General features: G+C 45.6%; 1 protein-coding gene across 4 annotated transcripts in view; it reads right to left on the bottom strand.

Annotated features, from left to right (window-relative positions):
- The window catches only part of SBNO2 (strawberry notch homolog 2), a 67,955-nt gene that overhangs the window by 37,720 nt on the left and 5,634 nt on the right, over nucleotides 1-24,601 (bottom strand). For 3 of the 4 annotated variants that reach the window (XM_080384616.1, XM_080384617.1, XM_080384614.1), the window contains exons 2-4: nucleotides 13,802-14,025; nucleotides 12,587-12,666; nucleotides 5,611-5,734 (exon numbers count right to left, since the gene is read on the bottom strand). In XM_080384616.1, coding sequence (XP_080240742.1) covers nucleotides 5,611-5,734; nucleotides 12,587-12,666; nucleotides 13,802-13,927 — 330 coding nt within the window. In that variant the 5' untranslated portion in view covers nucleotides 13,928-14,025. Of the gene's footprint in view, nucleotides 1-5,610; nucleotides 5,735-12,586; nucleotides 12,667-13,801; nucleotides 14,026-16,755; nucleotides 16,880-24,601 lie in introns of all 4 variants that reach the window. The other variant, XM_080384615.1, reaches the window with a different exon arrangement.

Genomic DNA, 24,601 nt, shown 5'->3' with positions numbered 1-24,601 from the left:
CTTGTACCCCCTCCTAGGGCCACAGGCATCCTGGCCGGCTCCTGCAATCCACAGCCAAGCACAACTGACAAATTATGTCTCAAAAGCAGAATTATTCTCACTTAACCACAGGTATCTCCACCTGAGATGGTCCCAAGAGCTCTTTTTACACATACAAGGGAAAGATTTATTCCTAAAGCACAGTTCATCCAAACAAAAGGAGACATTGCTTTAGAATAACGTCAGCTGCATCCCAGATGTGTCCTCTCCTCCTTGATCACCAGCTCAGGGTGGCTAAATCAGATGATCAGAGACTGAGCACTTGCTAGGTGAATTTTACGCTGATGCCCAAGCCCTGCAGTTCAGGAAAACGCTGCAGCACCCACACAGACCTGCCTGGTCTGGCTCTTGGCTGTGAACCGCACACACAGGCACTGACCAGCTACCGGTGTGCCTGGCTCCAGCGCAGCTCACCATCAAAGCAGCCAAACCCTCTACACGAGCCAACAGCCTGGGCTGATGCCACTGCATCCTCGTGCACCCATGGCCACACTCGCCCAGCTCTAAGCTGGGAGCTCAGGGGGGTGCATGGCCGTGCCGTCTGGTAGATCATCTCCAAGTGCATTATCCGAGGCATCCTGACCCAGGCACGCACCCTACATGCGATGGATGACCCCACGGCAAGGCAGGAAACCACAGTGAGAGCAGGGCCACAGCAGACACGCAAACATCGCGGTCACAGCCGTCCTGCTGGGAGTGCATGCCATCATCACCAACACGATCTCACCGTGCTTACTGTAACAGGGTCAGGTGAGCCGCTATAATCACAGCCTTTATTTTTCTAAACCAAGGCCTGAAGTAAGTGTTAGGCATTTCACCGAAAGTGTTTATAAAGTGTAATTAAGCCAGCCAAAACTCCAACCCTGAAGTGCAAAAACAAAGACATGAGCATGTAAAGCAACTTGTTCATAAAGTGCTTCAAAGGCACCAGAGCCAGTTAACTGTCTTCAAATTGATTTTAGTATCTCTGTTCCCTGTAGACATAACTCCAGGACAGCAATAGGAAGTTCCAGGATGTTTCTTATTCCAGGAAACTCTTCATTTTAGTCAGAACCAAGTCTTTCATATAATTTAATAACTGTTACATTGATTTCTCTTAAATCACCACAGCTCTGTGCACTGAAGCACTTTTAAAAATTAATACTTTTTTTTTAAGAGTAGGTTAATTTCTCCCCTTAATAACAGAGATTAATAGGAGATTGCAAGGGGCTGGTAGTGAAAAGAGGGCTGGTTTATGATTAACACTCATGGTCAAGAGCCCCCATATACCACGAGCAGATCAAACAAAGCGGTAACTGCATCTTTACAGCATTACTGCAAATGACTCTACCCAAGAGCAGCCAATTCCTCCCTGCCCCCACAAGCTAAATCGATCCGGACTGACCTCCTTCCTCCAATCCAAGCACAACTCCAATTTTACAAAGCGTACCCGAGTTTACTGCCAAAGCGTTTCTGCGTAGAGCTGCTTCGCCGAGAACAGGAAGGGGCTTGTGCGAAGCCCCCTTGCACACCCACCGTGCCCACACCTTCCACACTCGACAGATGCTGCTCACCCTCGCCACAAAAAGACCAAGTTTATTTTTCAGCGTAACTTACGGCAAATGAAGTCGGAAGAAGAGGCTTTTGGGCGTTCAGAAAGTCCTGATCCGGAGAGCCACAAGGAGCAAGTCAAATGAAGTTAAGCAAAGGGATATATAGCTTGACTATCAGAAAACAGGCAGGATCATCTTAAATTACAAAAGGCTCAGAGGAAATGGGCAGAGTCGTGTGGTTTAAGTAATTCTAAACAGGACAGAACAGTGAAGGTTAAAGAAAAATCTGTGGTGGCTAAAAGCAGCGAGTATTTACGTGATAGGTATGCTTTTCTAGAACAGGCTGCTCTGCTTTTATAATAAGGCTCTGGGGACAGACTACAGCTCAACACACCTGCAAAGGGACAGCAGATGCCAAAGCAGAAGTTAAAGCCTCCTGCACTGTGTGTTTTGTCGTAGCAGTTAATAGCTCTTACCATCAAGATAGCACTGAGACAATAAAAATGCCTTTGCAGCAAAATTACTGCCCACAAGTACTGGATTCCAACTCACCAGCACCTGATAACTGGAGGAATAAACAGCAGAAAGGGAAGGAAGCAATGGAAACCAAAAGCAGCTTCTCTTCAGGACTTTGATTTCCCCAGACATGTGTGCAGTCAGTAGACTTTTTCCATAAGGAGATGACACCACAGGGTTGGGGCACGACTTTGGCTTAAGACAACAGTTGCCAAGATGAAGAAGTGCTATCAGACCCCAATATGGCCTCATATAACTGTTTTCTAAACCTCAGTTTAAGCCACTTGTTTATATAAAGAATGCAAATAGACCGGCAAGGGTGCATCACTCAAAAGCAACCCAAAAACCAAAAATATTGTGGAGGGAACAAGTTCAAGTTGACACTAGGCTGTTCTGACCATGCAAATGAAGCACCTTGTCCCATATGCATATTGCACTGAGCAAGGCTGCTGTGATACACACAGAAATCACTCCTCACCAGACCTAATGGCAGCAGTGAACAATCCAATTACATAGAAACTCCCAGAGCAATTAAGAAATGTGGCAGCTCCCACTCACGGCATCCTCAGGCCAGCAAAGGCTTTACACTCTGAAGGTGCAACTGAGGACCTCCAAAACAAAATACGGAGAGAAGACAGCAGGGAGCAAATGCCAGCGCTGAGGAAGATGCGTCAGCCTTCCCACTCTCCAAACCCTCGAGTCCCCCAAACCCCAGGGCACACGAACAATCCTCCAACCACTGCCACCTTTACTACGCAAATACCTCAAAATCATTAGTCGTTAGACCTTTTAAATCCTTTTTCCTTGAAAACTCTGTAAGAAGCCAAGCTGCCTAGAGGCCACGCAATCCGAGAGGAGGCTGGGGTCCTGCTGCAGCCCAGAATGGTTCCAGGTATGTTTTGGGGAGGTGGCGTTCACCGGCTTGCTGTCAGGTCGCACACAGGCATCACAAACACCACTCCAGATCAGAGATGACACTGATTTCCAGCCCTTCCTCTGCCCCTCGGGACAGCATGCAGAAGTCAAGGACTGGCCGGCTGCTGAGATACACAGAGAAGGATGTCACCCAAAGGGTGACATCAAGCTCTCTTGCACCACTGAACAGGCTGGATTTTGGTACCTCAGCAAAAGAACAGTCTGTGTTCATGTACGAAGGCAGCACAAGTTCTCACATAACCCAATCTACCTGCCTGCCCAGCGACCACAGATTTAATCAAGCATCTCTTACCAAAGCATGCAGCAAACTCCTCATGTTCTCTCTTTGGTTTTGCTCCTCTGTTTGGCATGGTCGTAACAGCACGAAGTTTAACAGGACTTGCCACTCCTACCACTGCACCGGGCAAGGATGGAAAAGACAGGTACTTTCCTATACAGTCACCTGGAAAGATGTAACCACCCAAGCTGCTCCCACACCTTCTGAACAGCATGTTTCAGCTTTCCAGGCAGACTGTTAATATTTAACGGTTTGGCATCTGGGACAGTAAAAAATCAGTAAAGTGGAAGATATTGCTGAATCAAGGGATGGAAAAGCTCCAGGACACTCCCAGATGACTCCAAACTGATGCCACTGCCTCCAGTTAAGTGCCTGCTGCTCTACTGGATCCAGGCTCCAGCACCGGCTCCTGTGAAAAAATCATCAGCTCTTCTTTGGATGAGCAACGATGAGCAGCTCAGAAAGCCCTAGGTTTTATCAATGGATTTCCACACTGGTGCTCATGGCATTCTAACACGTGAGAGCACTAGCAGCAAACAATGTAGAAAGCTCTGAAGTCAAAAGGCAAGTGTTGAGGAAGACCGATCTGGCTCCGTACCTCAGCAGAATATGCCATTTGAGCTGGAGGATGACTAAAGAGTGAAACACCTCTTCAAGAGCAGTAGAGCACACCACTACTATTATTTCAGATTAACGGGCACTGTCACACTAGACACCTGGTGAGTGCTGCCAGTCTGCCCTGTGGCAGCTCGAGACAGACACCATCCCTCTGAGGTATGAACTCCATCAGATCAGTTTCAGATTGGAAAACAAAGCTCTAACAAAGGTCCTGCTCAGTTTCAGAGCACACAAGGTGAAACATCACTGCCTTGGGTTATCTGTGGGAATCTCCAGAAAGCCCTAAGCAGTAATGTTCAGTGCACAGACCTACAGACAACCAGCAAACAGGAGAGAAAAGCACCCATAAAAATGCTCTGTTCTTTGGGGGAATGTACGTGGCACCTGCTATTACATGGCACAATGCTCGAGTGAAAGAACCACCTTGGCTGATTCAGAGAAGGATGCTTTATTGTTTCTATACTTAAAGCAGAATACTTCAAAGCACATTGTAATAGGTGCAGTCTCACAACAGGTGGCTTCAAAAGAAAGAGTCCAGGCAAAGTGTAACTGCCTACAATCACCTTGCTCCTATCTGTCACTTCCTCTCCACAAGGAAGAGAGTGGCACAAGAAGTATTTCTTGTTCTGGAAATCATTTGAGGTCATTTATGGCTGGTTTGTCTCAGAGCCCTCCTGCTCTTTTGTCACCTAGCCGACACAAAGCATCATCTCCTTTTCACAAAGGATCTCAAAAAATCTGCTCTTCCAAGCTGGTCAAGATCAATTTCTGTGATGCAGCAGGGGAAGGAAGCTGATCGACCACTTGGGTACTAGAAAATACATAAGTTAAAGAAATAATAAAGCCCTTTCCCGTCAAACCCATCAGCCAAACTACACCAGACCTGCAAGCTGAGACCTCTGGAGAGGACCCCTCTCCCTCTTCCCATCGCAGCCTGTTAAATGGCTTCCACAAGTTCATGAGATCACATTTCTGTCTCGTTCCTCCCACAATTAATTCTGCAGGGGGCAAAGATCAATGCTATTACAATTCATTTACTTATCTGGTTTTATCCAGTCAGAAGATACTGGTCAAGAGCTACTGGTGATGACCAGACCCGCTGTGCCAGGTGACTCACTAATGTGAGGCTTTGCTCAGGGAGCTGGATTTGGACTACCACACCAGTGGCCCACCTCACAAGGCACAAACCATTTTCTCCCACACTCCAGCTCTGCAAAAAATGAACTGGCTCCAATCTCGGCTTGCTAGGCACTGAGCTGATGCAATCCCTAAATATTTACTATTCAGGAATCCACCACTTGTAATCGGTGAGAAGCACAGGCAACGTACGCAAGTGAAGGGTGTTTCAGGATGCAAATGATTTAACTGTCTGAAGCACGTTCAAATTCACACTTACCTATATCCTCCTGCAAGTGGGATTCTCCTGTGCACTTTCAGTGTTTATGTTAAACACCACTTTAAAAGACAGAAGCAATTTCACCACAGATAAGCTCCTACCAAGCCAGCAGATAGCTTCTGAATTGCCGTTGTCAGAGAATCTATCCCAATTGCACGCAATTCCTATCAGGCGCTAGACAAATTTAAGAAATTGCCCGTCTCTTCCTTTCCCCTTAGTAAGGCAATACTGAAAAATAAAACCCATCACCGCAAAGTACCATTCTCCCCCAAAGCCATCAGTAGCTATGTACTTACCTGAGGAAAATCACCATTTTTTGGTAAGAAGTCAGTGGGGTCCACAGATGCATAGTTTGTATCCAAGAAATGTGGTCTGCTGATGGAATTCATATAAAAATCGCGAGGGGAATTAAAATATTGCCTGTAAGGAAATGGGAAAAGCAGTTATTTCCTGTCAGTCCTGAGTATTTCTCAGGTTGCTTCAGACTCCATCATCAGCGGTGAAGCTGCAACTATGGGATGACACGTAAAGGAGATTGGTACTAAAGAAAAGCTGTGTTTATCCAGAAGAGATATCTAGGCAACTTAATACATCTATACCAGTTATATCCTACTTCCCATACTCCGTAGCGTAAGAGTCTGGAGAGCTGATTAAGAATTCAATTCTCAGCAATTTGTGTAAACTGGGAAGCATTTAATAGATAAAAATGGTCTGAAGGGCTAAATAATATTGCAGTCCTGACAACAAAGCAAAATTAAGCCTCAGCAATGCGCCCGGGTGCAACGGAACCTGACAATCACGCTCCGTAAGGACAAGCATCAAGTTTCACAGGAATGTCACACCCCAGCGCTAGTTTGGGCCATAAAATTGAGACAGCCCTGCAAACCAGCACAGGCAGGGAAAGAGAGCACCCCCTTCACACCCCCTTGATGGCGAGGTTTATTGCTCCCAGGTCTTAAAAGGCAGATAAAAATGGAAGGGTGAAGGACAGGCAGCCCTAGGCAGAACTGTGCACCCAGAGCTGAATGATGGACCTAACCAAACCCACCTAGTGACAAAGCACGATCCCTGCCGAAGGAACTAGTGAAAAAAAGCAAAGTGAAAAAAAGCAAAGGTCTATGCCAGCACTTCTTCTGCCTCCTACCCCCAGCAGCCCCCCACCCACCCCCCCTGAGCAGAGAGAAGGTAAAAACTGCAACCGAGCAGACAACTCCCTTCCTCCCACCCAACCCAGGAGCAGCCTCTGGCCCGAGTTAAAGCACCGTCTTCTGGTTTTACTATTACACAGGCAAAGCCCTTTCCCTCTCCTGCAGGAGCAAGGAATGTGCTTCGTAATCTTTCCCGTAAGGGCTGCGCACTGGTTGCTTGGGCAATCGCCACCCAACACGCTCGCAGGCTGGAACCACTGGAACGTTTCACCCCATCTGACTGGTTTCCTCTTGTGGCAAAAGTTGTACGCTCTTCGCAACGCCAGAGTTACAGAACCCACAAGCAATAAACTTTAACAAGGCACGGGGGGGGGGGGGTGGGGGGGGAAGAAACAAAATTTAAAAAGAAATCCTACCCAGGAGCAGAGCAGGGAATGACTGCACTGCCAAAGTACTATTAAGCAATTAAAATGCCATGTGCGGCTAGCAGCTCATTAATACGCCATGCTTAACATTTACATATGTATTTATGTGCAAACACAGTTATCTCACTCCGCTAAATACATTTTTCCTGCTCTTTTTTCATCATTAAAAAGAATTTCCTCCCAAGGAACAGCTCCCTCCCGCTCTGTTCCTTGTTCTCCCCTTATTTTTAGTGCTGCCGGTTTCACCCCGTGCAAGCACGGAGGTGTGAATTTAGCACACCTGACAGATCCTCTGACAATCCAGCACCGACTCACGGCTCCTCCTCATCTATTCAGGCAAATTAAAATTCTGGGAATGACTGTATTTACACACAGGGAAAGGCTTGTTTAAACTGCTTTCAAGCTGTGGTCTCACTGTCTCTCTTGCACGAGGACAGAGCTTGGCCAGTGTTAACTAGCTAACCAGGGAAGGAGAAAACTATTTTTACCGGAAAAGTGAACGCAGCCTCCAATTTCACCAGCACCTCGTGGTCTGGACAAGAGTCAGTTAAGGTAATGGGAAGGAGACCAAAGCAGCCACAGTGTCCCTGGCCTGAACTGCTGTGGAATGACCAGCCCTGGTATGTTATTTTGCTTTCCTTCTTAACCTTGGTTTTCAAATCTGTGAACGCAAGACGCATTTTTTTCTTGCCATCTGAAATAAGAGCCAATAGCAAAACTCAGTGCACTGCTTCGAGATCCTCTTAGGAAAGCCGCTGAGTATGCAGCATTTGTCAAACTCCAGATTTCAGTACCTTTGGTGCTGTGCTTTACCCTTCTTTGAATAGGACCTTAAAGATCTTCTCTCTCATTTGAAGAGCTGGCGTAAAGACACTGACAAGTTACCTTGAATTAAACTGGGGGGGAGGGTGTAATAGTAAGTGTTAACTGGAAGAATCAAGTACATGAACCTTGCTGTACTGCCAAAGCAAAGATGTAAAAACAGCCTCATAGCAAGATGGCCCTGTATGTACCTGCTTACATTCTCCAGATTTAGTTACTGGTGAACTGCTCCATGGAAGCTACTCTGGGTCAACTGCCTCCCCTCAGAGGCAGAGGGTGTTCACTGGGTAAGTCATCATCATTTTAGAAAGGAAATTGATACCGGCTTTAATCACACTGGATTTACTGCCCATTCACACTCCTATCATAAGATCTGACTTTGAGCTGCAGCACTAAAGAAGGAACCCGGTGTCCTGGGCAATAGAAAACACCACCTGCATTTGTCAGCTCCGACACTGCGAGCCGTGTCCTGTCATGGAGACACTCAACTTGCCCACAAAGAGCCAGACTACAGCTAACCTGGCCCATCCCAGAGCCAAAATCCCTCTGATCAAACTTGGAGGACAGTCAGGGACATGCACAACCAAGGTCCATCCGATGACTACGGACAAACGCTACACCAGCTCCTTTCAGGACAGGATCACTCTCCCCATTGAGGTTGGCTCCTGAAGCAATTGAGGTCCTACATCAATCACTAACCTCTAATAACACATACACTTATTATTTAGTCAGGGAAACTCATCTCTTCAGTGCCAAGACCAGCGTCTAGGCTAGGGAACAAATGCTAGGGAGTTTGGAGTTATCTCATTTTACTTTTCGGCTGCAGAAAACCCAGTGCTGATCTTGCTGAATAAAACCAGACTTTTTTTAACCCCAACAACTAAATGCATTTAGTTGTAAGTTCTTAAAGACACTGTTCCGCACAAGGTAAAGCTGATTCCAGAGAAGCACTGTGCTCTTCAGGCAGAAGAGGCTGCACTGGCACCAACCAGCCCACCCAAAGAGGAATGGTCCCCGAATCCTGCCACCACCAGCACCACCTTGCCTTGTGGAAAGGTAGTCACTCCCAGTGAAACCACACAGACAAAAGGGAAGGAACGCTGGTCTCCCACTTGTGTTTGAACTCTTGTCTCAAAAAAGGGAAGGAGGGGATCTGGCTGAAGAGCATGGTCTGAAGAAATCAGCCTTTTGCTGCGTGAAGAGGAGGTTGCATGTACTGACCCAGTACAGTCCTTCAACAGGTACCGGTGAAGAAAAATAAGCACCTGCTCCCTGCCCCACAAGCAAAACAAACCAATAAAGCCCAGCCCAAAAATTCAGCTAGAAAAAAAAAAAAAAAGAATATTTAGAAATCTAACTAGCCCATGAAGGCGTGCAACATTCAGAACCCAACAAGCACCAACAGTTTTACCACAGAGAGGTTTTCTACCCTTCTTTAAGGAATAAAGCAGCTGGCCCACAGAAATTCTTTCACCCCCAGCTCCTCGGGGTGGGGACACACACGATATGAGCTGGGTGGGGAACACCTTTGGGTTACATCAAGCTTGGAAAATTCCTCTGAGGAGCAAGACTGTGTCTCTTGCTGCCACCCACTCTAAAGGGCAGCAGTTGAACAGCTTGGCACAAGGCAAACCTGAGCCGACAGCTGATGACCCAAACCATTTGATGTCAATCCAGCCGCAGGGTCCCAGGGTAGGATATTTCACAAACTCCCAAAGAATCTTGGGGGGGGGGGGGAGATTTTTTTTGTTGGGTTGTTTTCATTTGGGTTTTTTCTTTTGTCAAGAAATTGATCATTGCCTTCAGTTTTTCCTGAAGCTCAAGACTTTCAACAGCAGGACCCAGAGGAACACACTGTGGCCGGGCTCTTCCAGGAATCTACAGCTCAGAGGTGAGCGCATCCCTCCCAGGAGAAGGGTCAGCATACTTTGTCAGTTCAAGCTTGCTAGGCTACTGTGATATTGTGCCTACCTCGCACGCTTCATACCAGCTGGCTCATCCATGCACCTGAAGCCCTTCTGGGGCCACGCTGCAACTTCACTGGGGTCCTCCCATGTGTATTTTGGCCAAGCTTTATGCTCTGTTACATCCATTCAGAGATGCAAATTCCACATCTCAGGCTGGCAGATGAGCAGAGATGAGCTGCCAAGGTCACAGGCTGCCTCAGGATCAGCTGGGTACTCTTCTTCCCTATCACTAGACCAATTCATGTTTTTCAAAGCCTGTTTTACTGTTTTAGCAAGCAATACTCCATACATAGGTGGCAAAGTGGGAAAGAGCCTAAAAACAGCAAGAAAAGGGGGCTGTGTGTTTTGGAAACTGGGGGAAAAAAGCTTTGCTCCAGGTTTTGAGAAATACTTTTTTGCAGATATGTGACATCACTTCCAACAACACAACTGGACCGACCCAGATTTCCCCGGAGCAAGGAACGTGTTGAGCCTACAGCTGCAAAGGAAGCCCAGCTCCTCAGGGGTAATTGCCTTAGAAATGAACTGAGCTGCAACTCTTCCCTACAGGGGACCTGAATCTTATTTGTTCTTTCAGCAAGGTTTAATACACTGTTTACATTTTTCAGGTTAAGAGAATCTGAAACAAAGAGGCAAGCTTGGGTATCTTTTAAAGAAATTCTCTGGCATGAAAGTTAACTACCGAAAAGAAAAGAAACGGGAAAAACCTGCTTCAGGACAAAGCTGTTGCTATGAGAATAAGCCACAGATACTTGCAAATGAGATTTCTTCTGCAATGGTTTTGAAAAGGAACTTGTCCTAACTCTAACGCCACCTGCATTTTTCTATTTTACAACATGGGCTATAATTACAACACCCTTTAAAATCCCATTTTTTCAAGGTTTCCATCCTTTCCAGGATTCCTACCTAGAACACCCTAAATCCACCTAAAAAAAGATTCAGCTGCAGTTTTCAAATAAAAAAGGACAGATTTTTTTTTAAATACACATGCAAGTTGCACCTGAAAGGTAATTTTTACAGTTATCAGGATATGAAAAACAGGATGCTAAAGGTTCAGCCTTGGCTACATCATTCTCTAGCAAATAATTACAACAATGAGCCTCATTTCCAAAAGTAACTATAGCAAAGTCAACAAGTTTGCATTTGTAAATGCAGGCATGTCTTTGCAGGATCAAGGCTGTAACGCTTCCAGCAGAGTTGACATGAGCAGCATTAAGCAGGAAGAAAGTGAGGGGCAAAACCAGAACAAATGGTCAAAGAAAAAAACACCCAACACAACAGATAAACACAATCTAATCTTGTGGTTCAATACAGCAAAACAGAAATTCTGTTATAGCTCTCTTGAGGATTCACAAAGTGTAATTTACAGGAATCATGCTCAAAAAGTACACCCTCTTCCAATCAGAGACAGGCTAGCTAAGAGCAAAGATACGGAACTTGTCTGATAACTCCCCTCAAATTCTCACTTTGGGGAGTAACTAGCAAGGCAGAGCTCCATTCAGCACCTGTGGGACAGCTTCTTGGTAATCTTATATCGAGAACTGCCCTATTCCATGCACCCCATCATCACCAGCTGGCTCACTCTGCAGGCTGAGGTGGACCGGGCTCACCAGAAGCAAGGAGAACCAATACAGAAACAACATGTGTCTCATCCCTCCGAAGAGAGGAGCCGATTCTCAGGCTGGAACTTAAAGACACTCATGAGGATGGATCTCTGCTTTTCCACGAAGGTGCAAAAATCCCTTTAGGAAGGAGGTTAAACTAAATCCCCAAGCACCAGGAACACAGTTATTAGTTCACGCTATCACATTCCGTTTCTTTTATTTCTCTTTCCCCCCCCACCTCTGACCTAAATAAAAAAACATCCTGTATATCTGTGCCACTCCCTGTATTCACAGAGACCAAAGCAGCTGTCGAGCAGGCTTCACACCTTCTTCCCAACAATCAGCATCTCCCAGTCCCAACCCAAGTCACTCAGTGGTGGCACAAGGCCACTTTATGTTGTCCCAAACATCTCCTGTCACATTCTACCTTCGGACCCAGGATGGAGGTTCATCATAAAAGGGAGAAGGAAGAACAGTGTTTATTGTTATGCAAAGATCCCCAAAAAAATGCTATTTTGAGCATGTAATCTAGGAAAGTTTTTGCACCGATTCTAGAAAGCACATGGCTGATGTCTTCCCCATCAGACGGGGCCACTGCTGCTACGCGAATGTTTCTGAAACCCATCACAGCTACACTTCACAACACTAAACGGTGCTGTGCACTAGACAGCTTTGAATTTCCTCACACAAGCTCATACTCATCACCTCACACCTTGTGGGACAAGGTTATCAGTGAAGAACATCAGCTACAACCAGAGGAAAACATCATGACTCTTGATGGCCTCTGGGTTGCAGTCAGGGGCTGTTTTTTCAATATAGACGTGAGCTGGTAATATTTAGTCAGCTTCCAGTCACCTACATGGCAAAAGATTTTAACCTCACCCTCTGCCACCTGGTACCAGTAATACCTTCTCCCTTGTCTGCACCGTCTGTATAAAGCTAGAAATTGCGTGATGCATTTGCTCAGCTAGACTGTGCTAATGGGGTGTTTTTAAGAACTCCATTAGCATAACAAACCCAGGTTAAAACAAGGCTGTTCCTCGTAGCAGCCTTCAGGTTTACCAGAAATCAAAGTTTTTCTCATATTTAAAAAAAAAAGAAAAAAAAGAGGGAAGAAAAAAAAAGCTGTTTGCCCCTTTTTCCAAGATGTAGCAGTTTATGAAATGCCACAAGATCAGTGCATGATGCAATTATTTCCCCATCAGTTAGTGAAATAAATAAACAAGGAAAGCAGTAGAGAAAAACGGTTGAATCATAAGGGTGTGCAAGAGCAGAGGGGAATTATACAAAGGAGAACAGCACTCACTGGTTTTCACTTGGGAAGGATGAGGTTGGGAAAGAGGCAGGGTAGCAGCTACTCCATGAGTCGGCAACCAGCATGGAATTCTGAAAGGAGAAACCAGAACAGTTACAGCAGCCGAGGTCTGGCACAATTACCTGCAGCTGCAGATCTGAGGCCAGGCTCGTGATTTCTCTCCCTTGGTGCTTTCCGTAAGCAGAGGTGGATCTTCATCTCTCATAGCAGGAAAAATCGAGTGCTGCACTCCAGTTTCAGCTTTTGAACCTACTTTCCTGTTACCATCCCCAGAAGGGCAATAGGGTCAGTCCCCTTTCTGAGCCCTTCCTTTAACTTCAGTCTCTGCAGAAAGCGAGCACCAACCCATTAACTTGAAATTGGGTTGCGTAGTTAAACACCCCAAAACAGTCTCTTCTTTTCGCCTTCCTACCTCCTAAACAGTCTCCCAGCATTAACAGGAAGCTTTCAGCTCAGCACGTACCAATACAATCATGGAAAGAATACAGTATCTCATTACTCAGCTACAGATCAGTCTTTCATCTGTCCTTTTTTTGTGTTCAGAGGAATGATACTTCATGCTTGAAGCAACATGCACTGGGGGGAAACAGGCCTCTCTTTTTAAACTCTAGTTTCCTATATGTGACAAAACTCAAAGAAGTTATAAATAGAAAACTGCAGGAACACGCTATGTTAGGATAGAGGTTTGCTTTTTGCCCTGTTGAGAACAAATGCATCGAGTACTTGGTCTTGTTTTAGCAGCTGTATCAGGACAAATACAACCACATTCATCTCTGCCACTCTCAAAAAAGGCACAGCTGGACCCAGCAATAGATTAAGCTTGGCTCGGGGAGACAACCTGGGTAGGAACAGAGTCTGCAGTTCTGCGTAAACTCTTTAGCCCCTTCCCAAGGAGCCTGGCACCTACCAGCTTTCAGAGAGGCATTGTTTTAATCACAGCTTTGTTTTTCTCTTCCCACTTCAAAGGCAGCAGACAGCTGGCACCTCAGCCCTCCAGTGTTCCCAATCAATATTTCATGCCCCTGGACAGCTGCCTAGCAAGTCTGGTAAATAGCTCCCGTAAACATGCACAAGGGCTCCCAGGACCCAACAGGCTGGACTGCTCTGCTCAGACCCCTTCTGGTCTCCAACCAGACCCTTCAGCCCCCTTCACCCTCCAAACAGCTCCTCCCTCCCCCTCGCCGAGAAGCTGCTGGGGCCCCTCACCTCCACGGCTGGCAAGGTGAGCTGGGAGCGGAGGCCAGGGATGCTGTACAGCGTATTGCCCGACTGCTGGTGCTCGTGCTGTGGATAGTTCTGCCCCCCATCCATGGCAGGGTGTGCTGAGGGCATCAGCCTGTGTCCTGCCGCATCAAGTCCTCCGGGCAGGTGGAACAGGCTGCGGAGTGGTGGAAGGTTCTTTATCTGTGCTCTTCACCCTGCACCATGTCCTAGCACGGAAAAGAAACACACGTTTAAATTTTATGAAAGGAGAAGAAAAAAAATAACCCCCCACATTTCTAAGACCAAACGTAGCTAAGAGATCAGCAAACAGGCGTCAGCCTGTGAAGTGCCTGCTGCCTCTTTATGAGAGAGAGGATTTTACTGGGGAACAGGTCTCAGATTCACCCAGACCTGCGAACTCCCAGCACACCTCTCCTGCCTCAGTGCAAGCACACTGCGGAAGGCTGACAGATCACACCATTGTCTGCGATTTCTGCAGTAGACACACACAGCTGCTTTTTAGCTTGAGGAATTTTCTTGCCTAATATACAAAAAGATTCTGCACTTCTGTGCAAACTCACGACAAGCAATTCCCCCCAAATAGCTTGTTTTCATGAAAATATGCTACGTAGGTGGAACATCATTCCACAGAGTACCAATGGTCGTGCTGAGCAACGAGTGACTCACTTCACAGGGTCAGTGCGCTGTATCTTCCACCTCACTGTACTTTGATATCCCCCCAACTTCACAGCAGATGTTCAGTGTGCACTAATACTTTTCACCACTGCTATGCACAAAGGCCAAACCAGACAGTAGACTTCTAGCATTAATGTTATTAATCTAAAAAATATAAGAATTTATCAGCTATCTTGCGTTTTCCCTGTTGCTAGCAAGATGAGATTTCAGAATCATGCTTGCTAAAGCAAGAGTATTGTTCCGGCAGGGATCAACCTCACGGTAACTTCTTCAGTGTAACTTCTTGTCTTCAGTGTTAACTTCTCAGTCAAAACCTCCAAAGTAAGTTCTGATCCCCCCAAGCCCCTAGATTCTCCATAATCCCAAAGGACACCCATTTCCAATTGGATTTAATGGATTTTAAAAAAAAAAAAAGATAGTAAAAGCAACCTATACAACCAGAGAAACAAGAGAAAAGCATCTGTGACATCTTTACACCCACTGCATCTTTCTTTGCCCCTCTTCTGCCTCCCATGACCCTGTCTGCCACCAGAAGCCCGTAGCACGACAGCCAAGTAAATGAAACTGGCCAATATATTCTCATCAAGCAAGCCAGCCAAGCAGAATAACTAAGTAGCAGAAACTGAAGCTGCAATTTAAAATATGCCATCTTTGATCACTTGGAAAGATACTATTGGCTCCACGTAGTATTTCTGAAAAGTTGTTTCTGAGTCAGAGCCCCTTTAAAAATAAATGACCTTTCTGTGGACTAAATTATTTCTGCATTTGTAATGGAAAGTGAAATTAAAGTGGCTCTTTCTTTCTCTGGTGGCAGCAGCCATGCCAGGATCCCTCTCCAAGGGGGGCTTGTGTGTGCAGGCTGCAGAATCTGCAGGGGATCGATGAGATCCCCGCCAAACCCGTGGTGGAGGAGCTGACACTAATCCCTTGGTGAAAAACGACCAGGTAAAGCCCTGGTTCAGGGGAGTTTCTGGGTGAAGAGCAAGGACCGAGGACCCCACTGCCTCTGCTCCTCTAACACACTGCGGGTGCACAAATGCCTTCACAAGACACAGACTTCCAGAGTGAATCAGATCATTTGCCAGAGGCTAAGCACTCCGCAGTTTGAAAAAGTATTCCCCTTTTTATTTTAGCTGAAGAGGTAGTCACGCTGGGATGCACACACTTGACGTATGCTCACGAGCTCACGAAAGCTGCTGCTTTGGGGGGGGGGTGGTGCTGCAGAGCAGAAGGAAACTTTTGCAGGAGCAGGCTGGCTGGCAGTGGGTTTAAACAGACTGCAGTTCCTAGAACGTTGCTAATCCAATCTTTGCCTCTTCCCACAGCCTGACAAATCATAAAGGAAAAAAAAAAAAAAGAGAGAGAGACACTAAGTGACCAAGACACCACGGTGCAAACTTTTTCCCTAGGAACAGCGCACAATGAAACATCCCCACCAGAAAACCAAGTTTATACACCAGCACAACTAACACCAGGCTACCTGAAAAGATCATTAAGCTACAAAAATCTGAGATCATTTTAACTGATCACTAACAGAATAAATTCTTTTTACAAAGGCCCGGAATCACCTAGATCCTTTTCACTGGCTTTATTTCACCAGAGATTTATTGCAGTCTCATTCTTTTACAAGCAGAAGTGTTTCTTTTTACTACACTATAAAATCCACACTCAGGCTTTACAGTCCATAAGCCCAGGAGCAAAAAATAGCTAAAACCACTTAGCTAGCACCCCAGCATCCTAATTAATATTGTTCTACTGGCCTCAAGCCTCTTGATTTATTAGCCAAATGTTAGCACCAGGGTTCCCAAAACACAGCCTTGTCGAAAAGTTGTAGTCTTGAAGCCTCATTAGAAGCTGCTTAATCACAGCCTTCCTTGACAAAAGTCAGCTCACCAGCCCGGCTGCAGAAGCAGCAGCATTAGTAGCGGGTGCTCTGGCCCCATTCACGCAAGACCTAAGTGTGTTGATGCTAAAGTTCTATCATTTAAGCAAAAACCTGCTTTATGTTACATGTCCTGAAAACAAAGCACTGCAGATTAATTTCCTTAGGCAGCCCAGCCTTCACATCCCACCTCTCAAAGTAGCTCCACACACAAAAGACTGCAAAGAAGACATTAAAATATTCAAGGACTTCTTTCTCCCAAGTGACATGACTCACTGCAGCAGAACTCACGAACAGGGATGCATAAACGCAGACTTTGACCCCAAGCCCATTGTGAAGAAATGCAGTAAAAAGCTTCAGCAGCGAGAAATGAAACCACCTATGTTTCAAGCGTGAAGGCTGCCCAGTCATCCCAGGGGATGCTTTCCTCTCTGCACTTCAGGGCTGATTGCTTCTTTTCCTTCCAATTGTTCTCTGATGCCACTGGTGCTCCACAAGAGATCCTACAAAATTTTAAGTTACATCTAAGGAAGAACGTAGTAAGAGACAAGAGAAACGGTTATCATGATGCCACTTATCTCCAGTGCACAAAACAGATTAAACTGAAGGGTTTGCTTAGAAAATAGCCCAGCCTCATGCCTTCTTCCTGTCATGAAATTCACAGCTTTTCTTCTTGTCTTAGTGGATTTGACAAGAGGACCTAGATTAGAAATTAAGCCTGTGCTACAACATCCCAATCCCCCAGTGAAGCAGTGGGGAGCGGAGACCTACAGCAAGGTTTGTTTTCCACTTCCATCAAGCCTTCCAACTCAAGAGAGACATCAGTGGTACAAGGCTGTACGGAAAACAACAGGAAAAACTTTACAAGGCTCTTTTCAAATGCTTTATAGAGCTACAAATGGCACTGTATTGGGGTTTTCTGAGGGGGGAAGTGTCCCTTTAAAAAAAAAAAACAACAACAACAAACAAACAAAAAAATCCCTACCTTTAAATACTGTTCAGCTGTTCCTGAACAGAAGTGGTGAGGTTTGCTGATCTAAGCGTCAACGTTACAGACTGCTTTAGAAATATCGATATCCTCGAGTAACTTTAAAATACCGTGTCTGTTCTTTTCACCAGAGTTCAGGTTTTTTGCTGCCTTTTTTTTTTTTCCCCTATTTGTAACAGCTTTTGATAGGAAATCAGAAGCAGTTATTCCCGTAACAGCTGTAGCAAATATACAGCTTTACTTACACATCCGAAGTAACTTACGAAGGCTAAAATCAATATCAGAATTTCTCCCGGCCTGCTGTACATTATCTTGTGTCTTGACAACACCAGATTTCACTGGCCAGATTCTCTGCAGAGCAGTGCCTTCCTTTACAACAGCATTAGTTCTCCAAGAAAACTTTTGTACCATAGATCATGCCCAATTAACAAAACGAAGGAAAACAGCTTAAGGAACTGTAAACCTCGATGCTTAAGCAATGGTCAGATGGTAGAAGATGCCTTACAGATGGGCAATCCGAATACTAGAGATCTTTTGTTCACAGATGCCAAGAAAACCAGTAACACAGCTAACAATGAAACAAACCTAGACGTCGTTGAGACGAGATGAATCCCCTCGACATTATCTAGTTAACCCAGAAAACAGAGCACGCTGAAGAACCATTACCGTAAAGCACAAGTGTCACCCAACAACTAATAACCATCACAAGGCTGCTGTGAACTGCCCACCCATGTGAGCTTCTTCCTAGTCTGATAAAGGCAATCACGCCCTGTCAGCATTTACTTATACAGAACAAACCGCTAAAACAAGCTGAGCACAAACGTGGCAATAAGCAAGCTGGAAGCCTTGGTTTATGCGGGGGGGGAGCTCTCTAGCTACTGGGTATTCCAGAATACATCCAAGCATCAACAACAGTGGGAAGCAAGAAGCTGCAAGGATTCACTCTCCATCCCACACCCTTCCATCAGTTGCCTTGATGCCAGAGGATGCTGAAGGTGCTTCTTGTCCGACCAGGAGAATGGCATCAGCGATGCGGCAGCAGAGCACGTGCTGGATGTCACCAAACCCAACCTTCTCCTCCCTGCCAAAGCTTCAGTACTGCAAAATAATCTATTTGCCACGCAGGAAGATTGGCTACATCAGGTTCCTGGGACGATTAATGTGGAGTTTGCAATAGCTCTCACTATAAACTCAAGCACCTATAAGAAAGGGCTGCTGTCTGCCTTACACAAATTCCAAGAAAAAACCTCACTAAAGCCAGTTCCAAGGATCTACAAGATCCCAAGGGCAGCAGGACAATACCTGTCCCAAGAACAGAAGTGGAAACAACCTTCAGTATGCGCATGTCCTACCATCCTCCTCCAGGCAACCTCGTCATGGAAAACGATGAAAATCAGCAAGTTCCTTGCAAGCCAAAGCAGGCTCATTTCCACATCCCATCCTGTCCTCTTAACAATAAGAACTGATAAACACAGAGGCCCTCAGTCTGCAAGTGAACCCTTACAGCAAACTTTTTTCTGAAGCATTCTTTCCACTTCTTCTCTTACCAAATACACTCCAACAAAGCAACAGTTCCCACCATCGAGGCAAATCAGAGCTCACCAGTTTAAGATCATTTCCATGACAGAAGGATGCAAGTGGTCCACCAGGATTTTTTAATTTCATTTTTTTTAATATACTAGGGTGCCACCAGTGACCAGTTTGACTTGGGAGTATTACAAACTCCAAGGCCAGCAGTGAACAAAACTTAATTACTGATACCAATTTTTTTTATCTTTCCAGTCAAAAAAGGTTCTAGTTACATTGACTAATACTTATTTCTTCTAAAGTTTAAGAGTAACCTCTACTACCATCTAAGATTCAAACCACAGAGTTAAAACTCTTTCATGAGTCATAGATGAAAAACACTTTTGAAACCCTCTCCTTTGCCCTGTTAGCCTTTGAGAACCAGACTTGGGATGCTTGATCATTATTCACTTTTAAAATTTCTACTTAGGAAAAAAAAAAAAAAAACAAAACACCAAGGAGAGTGCTACTAGAAAATTCAAGAATCGAGATTTGACTCAAGTTTTTCACAGCACTAGAAAATAAAGAATGCAGAATCATGGAAAACAGTGGCCTTGAACTCAATGACAAAAGTCACACCAGGACATCATACTGAAACAAACCCTGGTGCGTGGCACACATCACATCCCCGGGAGCACAGGAAAAGGTCGTTAGCGCCAGGAGGTACCTAATGCTAATAAGGAATTTCAAAAAAGCTTCCCAAGTGGATTATGCTTCAAAATGTAACTGCAAAGTAATTAGACTAATTTTACAGATGGGCTATTTGTCATATAGAATTAGTTGAAGCACTCCAGTGCCACAATAACTGTTCAGGGAGCAATACAACAACCAGAAAACCCAAACCCATAAAAACAAAACAAACAAAAAAAAGAAAAACCACAAACAGTGCAAGGATAAATCCACTGAAGAAAAATAAAACAAAATCACTAGAATGGATTTTTTTCATTTCCATGACACAAAACCTATACGATTATCAAAAGTTATCTCAAAGCACCATCTGTAAAGCTGCTTGCTTATAACCAAGCAGAGGAGTTTTCTGGAATCACCAAAGACGAGGCTCCCGGTCATGTTAAAGGTGGCAAAAAGGGTAAGGGCTGGGAGAGGAGAACGCCAGCTCTGCAGACCGGCCTGTGGTACAAGTGGTAGCTGGGACAGAACGTAAGGGAACCCCAACAACACAAGGATAAAGTTCCTAACAGCAAGAATTTCCTTCTGTGAGCATCACTCATAAACAGCGATGTCCCGCATTCGGAGCGATGGCATAAAGCAATGATTACATGACCCTGAAAAAAACAGAGGACTTGCTCCTTTGAGGCTGAGCCACCTGTGTTTAATAATGAAACTGGTTCCCTGCATAGCGTGATAAAGCCTGGTGAGCAATTTGATTATATCACAAGTTCTTCCGATTAAGCTATAGGAACAGTTTCGGTATTAGTAACAGTTGGCTTAAAGGTTTGCTGTTCAGCCCAGATGGTAAGGGGGAACTTCAGCCTGGAATTCCTGTGGAATTCAGCATGCCTAGAGGTTACAGAGCACAAATTTCAAATTTTAACAGCTTGAGCTTTTTAGGAATTTATCAGACCAGCACCACAGCAGACAATCTCCAATTTGAAAGGCATAATGAACTGCTCTGCAATAATCAGGATGAATAAAACTGCAGGTAAGAGCTCAGCTCACGGATACCTGCAATCAGGAGAGGTGAAAACAACCCATTGTCCACGCAGTAAATGCGAACACTTCCTCCTGTTGTGTTTCAGTCTTTGTTAAGTGTATTTTAAATTGTCTCCATTAAAGGCAGATAGCTGGGCAACCACAGGTATGCAGGGCACAGTCAGAGCTAGACCTGCTGATCCTGAACTACCCTGCACTCGACAAAAAGACCTCAGAAATCTGATCTAATTCCTTCTCCTGCTTGCAGATTAATTCCCCTCCCGCCTGCCCACCCACACCCGTGGAGCAGAAAGGGAGCCCCCCAAGCCTTGTGCCCCCTCCCCACTCCATCCACCCTTTCCACCAACACACTGCCACTGCTGAACCATCGACACGGGCACCCGCAGGAGCTGCAGCTGGAAGCAATTCCTCAGAATAAAATTAGTACATAACGGCCCAAAGAAATGGGAACTTACTACTACAGAACTCTTAAAAGGCATTTTTATATCTCAAGCACCAAGCTAGCTTCAAGTTCCTCTTTAGTGTTTCTCCTTGCCACATTTTTTGATGGTTGAGACCGATCAACATTTTGCCTGGAGGGATGAGAAGGGAAGCCTTTGAGTCAGAGCCCCAGTCTCACTCTCAAGAAACAGGAAAACCAAGGGAGAGAAGCTAGGATCTCCCCTTCTGACACAGTCATGGTCCCCTCACAGAGCTACCATGAGGCTCCATCATATTTAGCGTAGGGACTATCAGATAAAAGATAGTATCAGAGTACAAAAGTTCAACACAGACGGAAGTATCTGATCTTTTCCCTGTGGTTAAGTCAAAATATGACTGGAAATTTTTTCATTCGCTTTGCTATTTGCAACATCACCCTTTTTCATTAGGCAAATCTGGCTCTTTGCAGAGCAAAATTAAATACAGTACGACTTGTTTATGTATCTGAAACTGTGTTGGAAAAGGGATTTCAAGTTAATTTACAAAGAAGGCAGAAGTTAATGCAGAAACAGAAAATACGGTGGATGACTCACTCCAGCTCTCTACTAATCTTAAGCAAAAGACTGGTGAATTTATATATGCAAGCCAAAGAATCTGACGTTTGTTCCTCACCAGGAGCCATCTCAGAAGAGGGACCTGTACTGATTGCATGTATGAAAACACAGAAAGGAAGAACACATCTCCGACCTTCACAACACGGAAAAAAGTGAGCCTGCTGCAGACAACTTCAAAGTAACGTTAGAATGAGTTACAGAAAAGAGGGGAGAAAAATCTAACCTCAGGCAGACATGTGGCTCAGTCCAGTTACAAATGCCAAGGACAACACCCATCTAAAAGATTTATTATCTGTGATGAAAACCAAATCACTTTGGGGCATCCCAGCTGCAGCCCCTCTCGCCACCCTGACCCCCCGAACACTTCCTGCAAGGCAGAACGGGCACAGTACTTGTGCCACCAGAGCTGCACAGCTGCAGGCACAGCACGGCCGGGCTGGCAAGTAGCACCCAAGAGGAGACCGGACAAACCGTGTAACTAACCCGGGTGCTGCAAGCCAACGCAGAATTGCAGCGTGGAGCAATCTGACAGATTAGTCCGTAAGCAAAGGGAAGAAGAACTCAGATTATTCCAAAGCTTCTTGCCAGACCTATGCAAGATACATGGTGGTGCAGGCAGAAGAGCAAACTCGTCCTCCAAAGACAGTAGTGTTTCGAGAATGAAAAGGAAGAACTTTACTCCTCAAGCAGTGCTAGCTCCTCTTCATTTGAAGCTCAGATCATACAGGGAATAAAAATAATTAAAAAACCAAAGACAGCTTTTTGGAGGGGAAAAGTCCTCTTTACAAGAAAACAACAGCTGTCCCAAACAGGTAGACTTACTTTAAGTCAGACAGGTTTAAATTAGTATACAACAGACTTAATAATTAAGTGCCAGGAAAAAAAAAAGTTGACAAACAACACATTTGGAGACAGGTCAGGTTGCAAGGATCGTAAAGGCAGAGGCAAGAACAAAGAACAGAACAAGGAACTGCAGCTGACAAAGTCAGGCCAAAATCTGACTTATTGGGGAAGAGCACAGTGGCTATATTTACACTATACAGGTTCACCATGGAAACAGCCATACCATTAGTGAGGAAGTGCTGTACAGTGCGGCCAAGTGCATCCACATATGGAGACGGACTGCGCAGACAGCAACTGCCACCCCATCCCATGGGAATGAGTTCAGGCCCCAGAGCCAGTACAGCTAGTAGGGAAAGGAGGTTCACCTCCCCATCATCCTTCCACCCCTACCAAACACCAACAGGGTCATTCTCCTCCCCATGAGAGGGATCAATGCTGGTATAAAGCACCTTGCACCAACCAAGGCCGGTGCTGTACCCAGAATCACACTGCCCATCACCGGGATGCCCCTTGGTGCTGTTTGGATACCTGTGAGAGTCACAGTGGCTTTAATCCTTGCACAGAAATGGAAAACTAAATAATGAGAGGGGAAAAAACCTTAACCTGGAGTCTTGTTGCTGGCATCTGCCCCAGTGTGCCATTCTCTGAATTTCCAGGGATTACTATTAGGCAATTAAGTGGCCCAGCAGCTTTAGCAACTGGTTCATTAATCTATATCCAGTGACATAAATCGTCTTAGATCTTCCACAGATACTTTTGTTTCAAGGCTGCACAATTAAAGTTAATTACTGATGCTACCTACAATGCTGACCTCACTTCTCATTCACTCAGCTCACTGTGACTCCAGGACATCACCCACACACACACCCCCACTACACTGTCTCTCCACCAGCTTCACCGTTTCATGTTTCGCATTACCTCCCCACCATGTAAAGCAGACAGCCGTTCTCTCGACTCACAGGCTGCCCTAATGCTCTGTCTCCAGATTCAAAAGATCTGCTTTGAGCAACAAAACGCTTCTCCAAGAGGGACCCAGAGAGACTCGACGTAAAGCTTGCTTGCAGGGCAGAGACAGATTCCATCTGTCCCTCCTCTTCCACCTGAGAGAACAGACATGACTATTTCTGGACAGAGCACAAATGCCTCCCCATACACTACACGCGCCTCTGCCAAGAAACACTCAGCACATTTTTGTGTAAATCTATACAGCGCTACCCTCACACAACCATGCACTGAAACCTCCGCAGCATAAACACACCAGCCCTGTACGGCAGAGCTTGGGCATCGGCAGTCCAGCGCCTCAGACAGCAAACGCACAGAACAGTTCTCAGCAGCAGGAGCCCGAACACCCCCCCGCAGTGGGGCAGACCGCGGGGGCTGCTCCCCTTCTCACATTTGTCGCAAACACGGTCCTGGAAGGACACAGACCACGGCAGGATTGGGGCGGGTGCTGGCTTCCCGCTAAGCCGGCCGCCCCGGTGCTCAGCACAGCCAAGGTCCAGCAGCAGCACAGCACACCTGGGCAGCACTGAAACACAAGCCCAACACAAACACTAATGAAGGCAACCTCAGAAGCACACCTGCAAGGTAGAAGCGCGTTATTACACTACTTAATTAAAGGGAATGAGAAGAGCACAAAGAACTTAGCTGACTAAGGTCAGAAGCCAAGAAAACACAGGCCCTTGCTTCTCTACATTTTGCTCTACCCCCAGTTTCAATCACGGGAGACGCGTTGGAAGAAACACTCTCCTCTGGCGCTGAGCAGGTCTTGGTGTTCTGTTTCACATGCAGCCTTTCACGGCGGAAAAAGTACTCCAGGACATCAAAGCCTGCTGCTTCCCTATTGATAATAAGCACATAAACACCACCTCAAGCCAGCCAAGCTTCAGGCATGCTCAACGTATGCTTTCTCTGTGAAAGAGGCATATATTCACCTCTTTCATAACTACATGTTTACAGACCTTGATCATGTTACCAAAACAGACTGCAGAGTTTTAAGTTTTAAGCTGAAAAAAATGTTTCAGGAGAATATAAAACTCCTAATTAAGCCTAGAAGGCTTTCCTGAGAGATCCAGGCTCTCACAATTATAAAGCACAGTGCAGTACTCAGTGACTACACAGTT

Source organism: Falco punctatus (assembly GCF_963210335.1).
Source record: "Falco punctatus genome assembly, chromosome: 4".
NCBI classification, from domain to species: Eukaryota; Metazoa; Chordata; class Aves; order Falconiformes; family Falconidae; genus Falco; species Falco punctatus.
The sequence above is the reverse complement of the archived record's forward strand: the minus strand, read 5'-3'. Positions and strand labels throughout refer to the sequence as shown.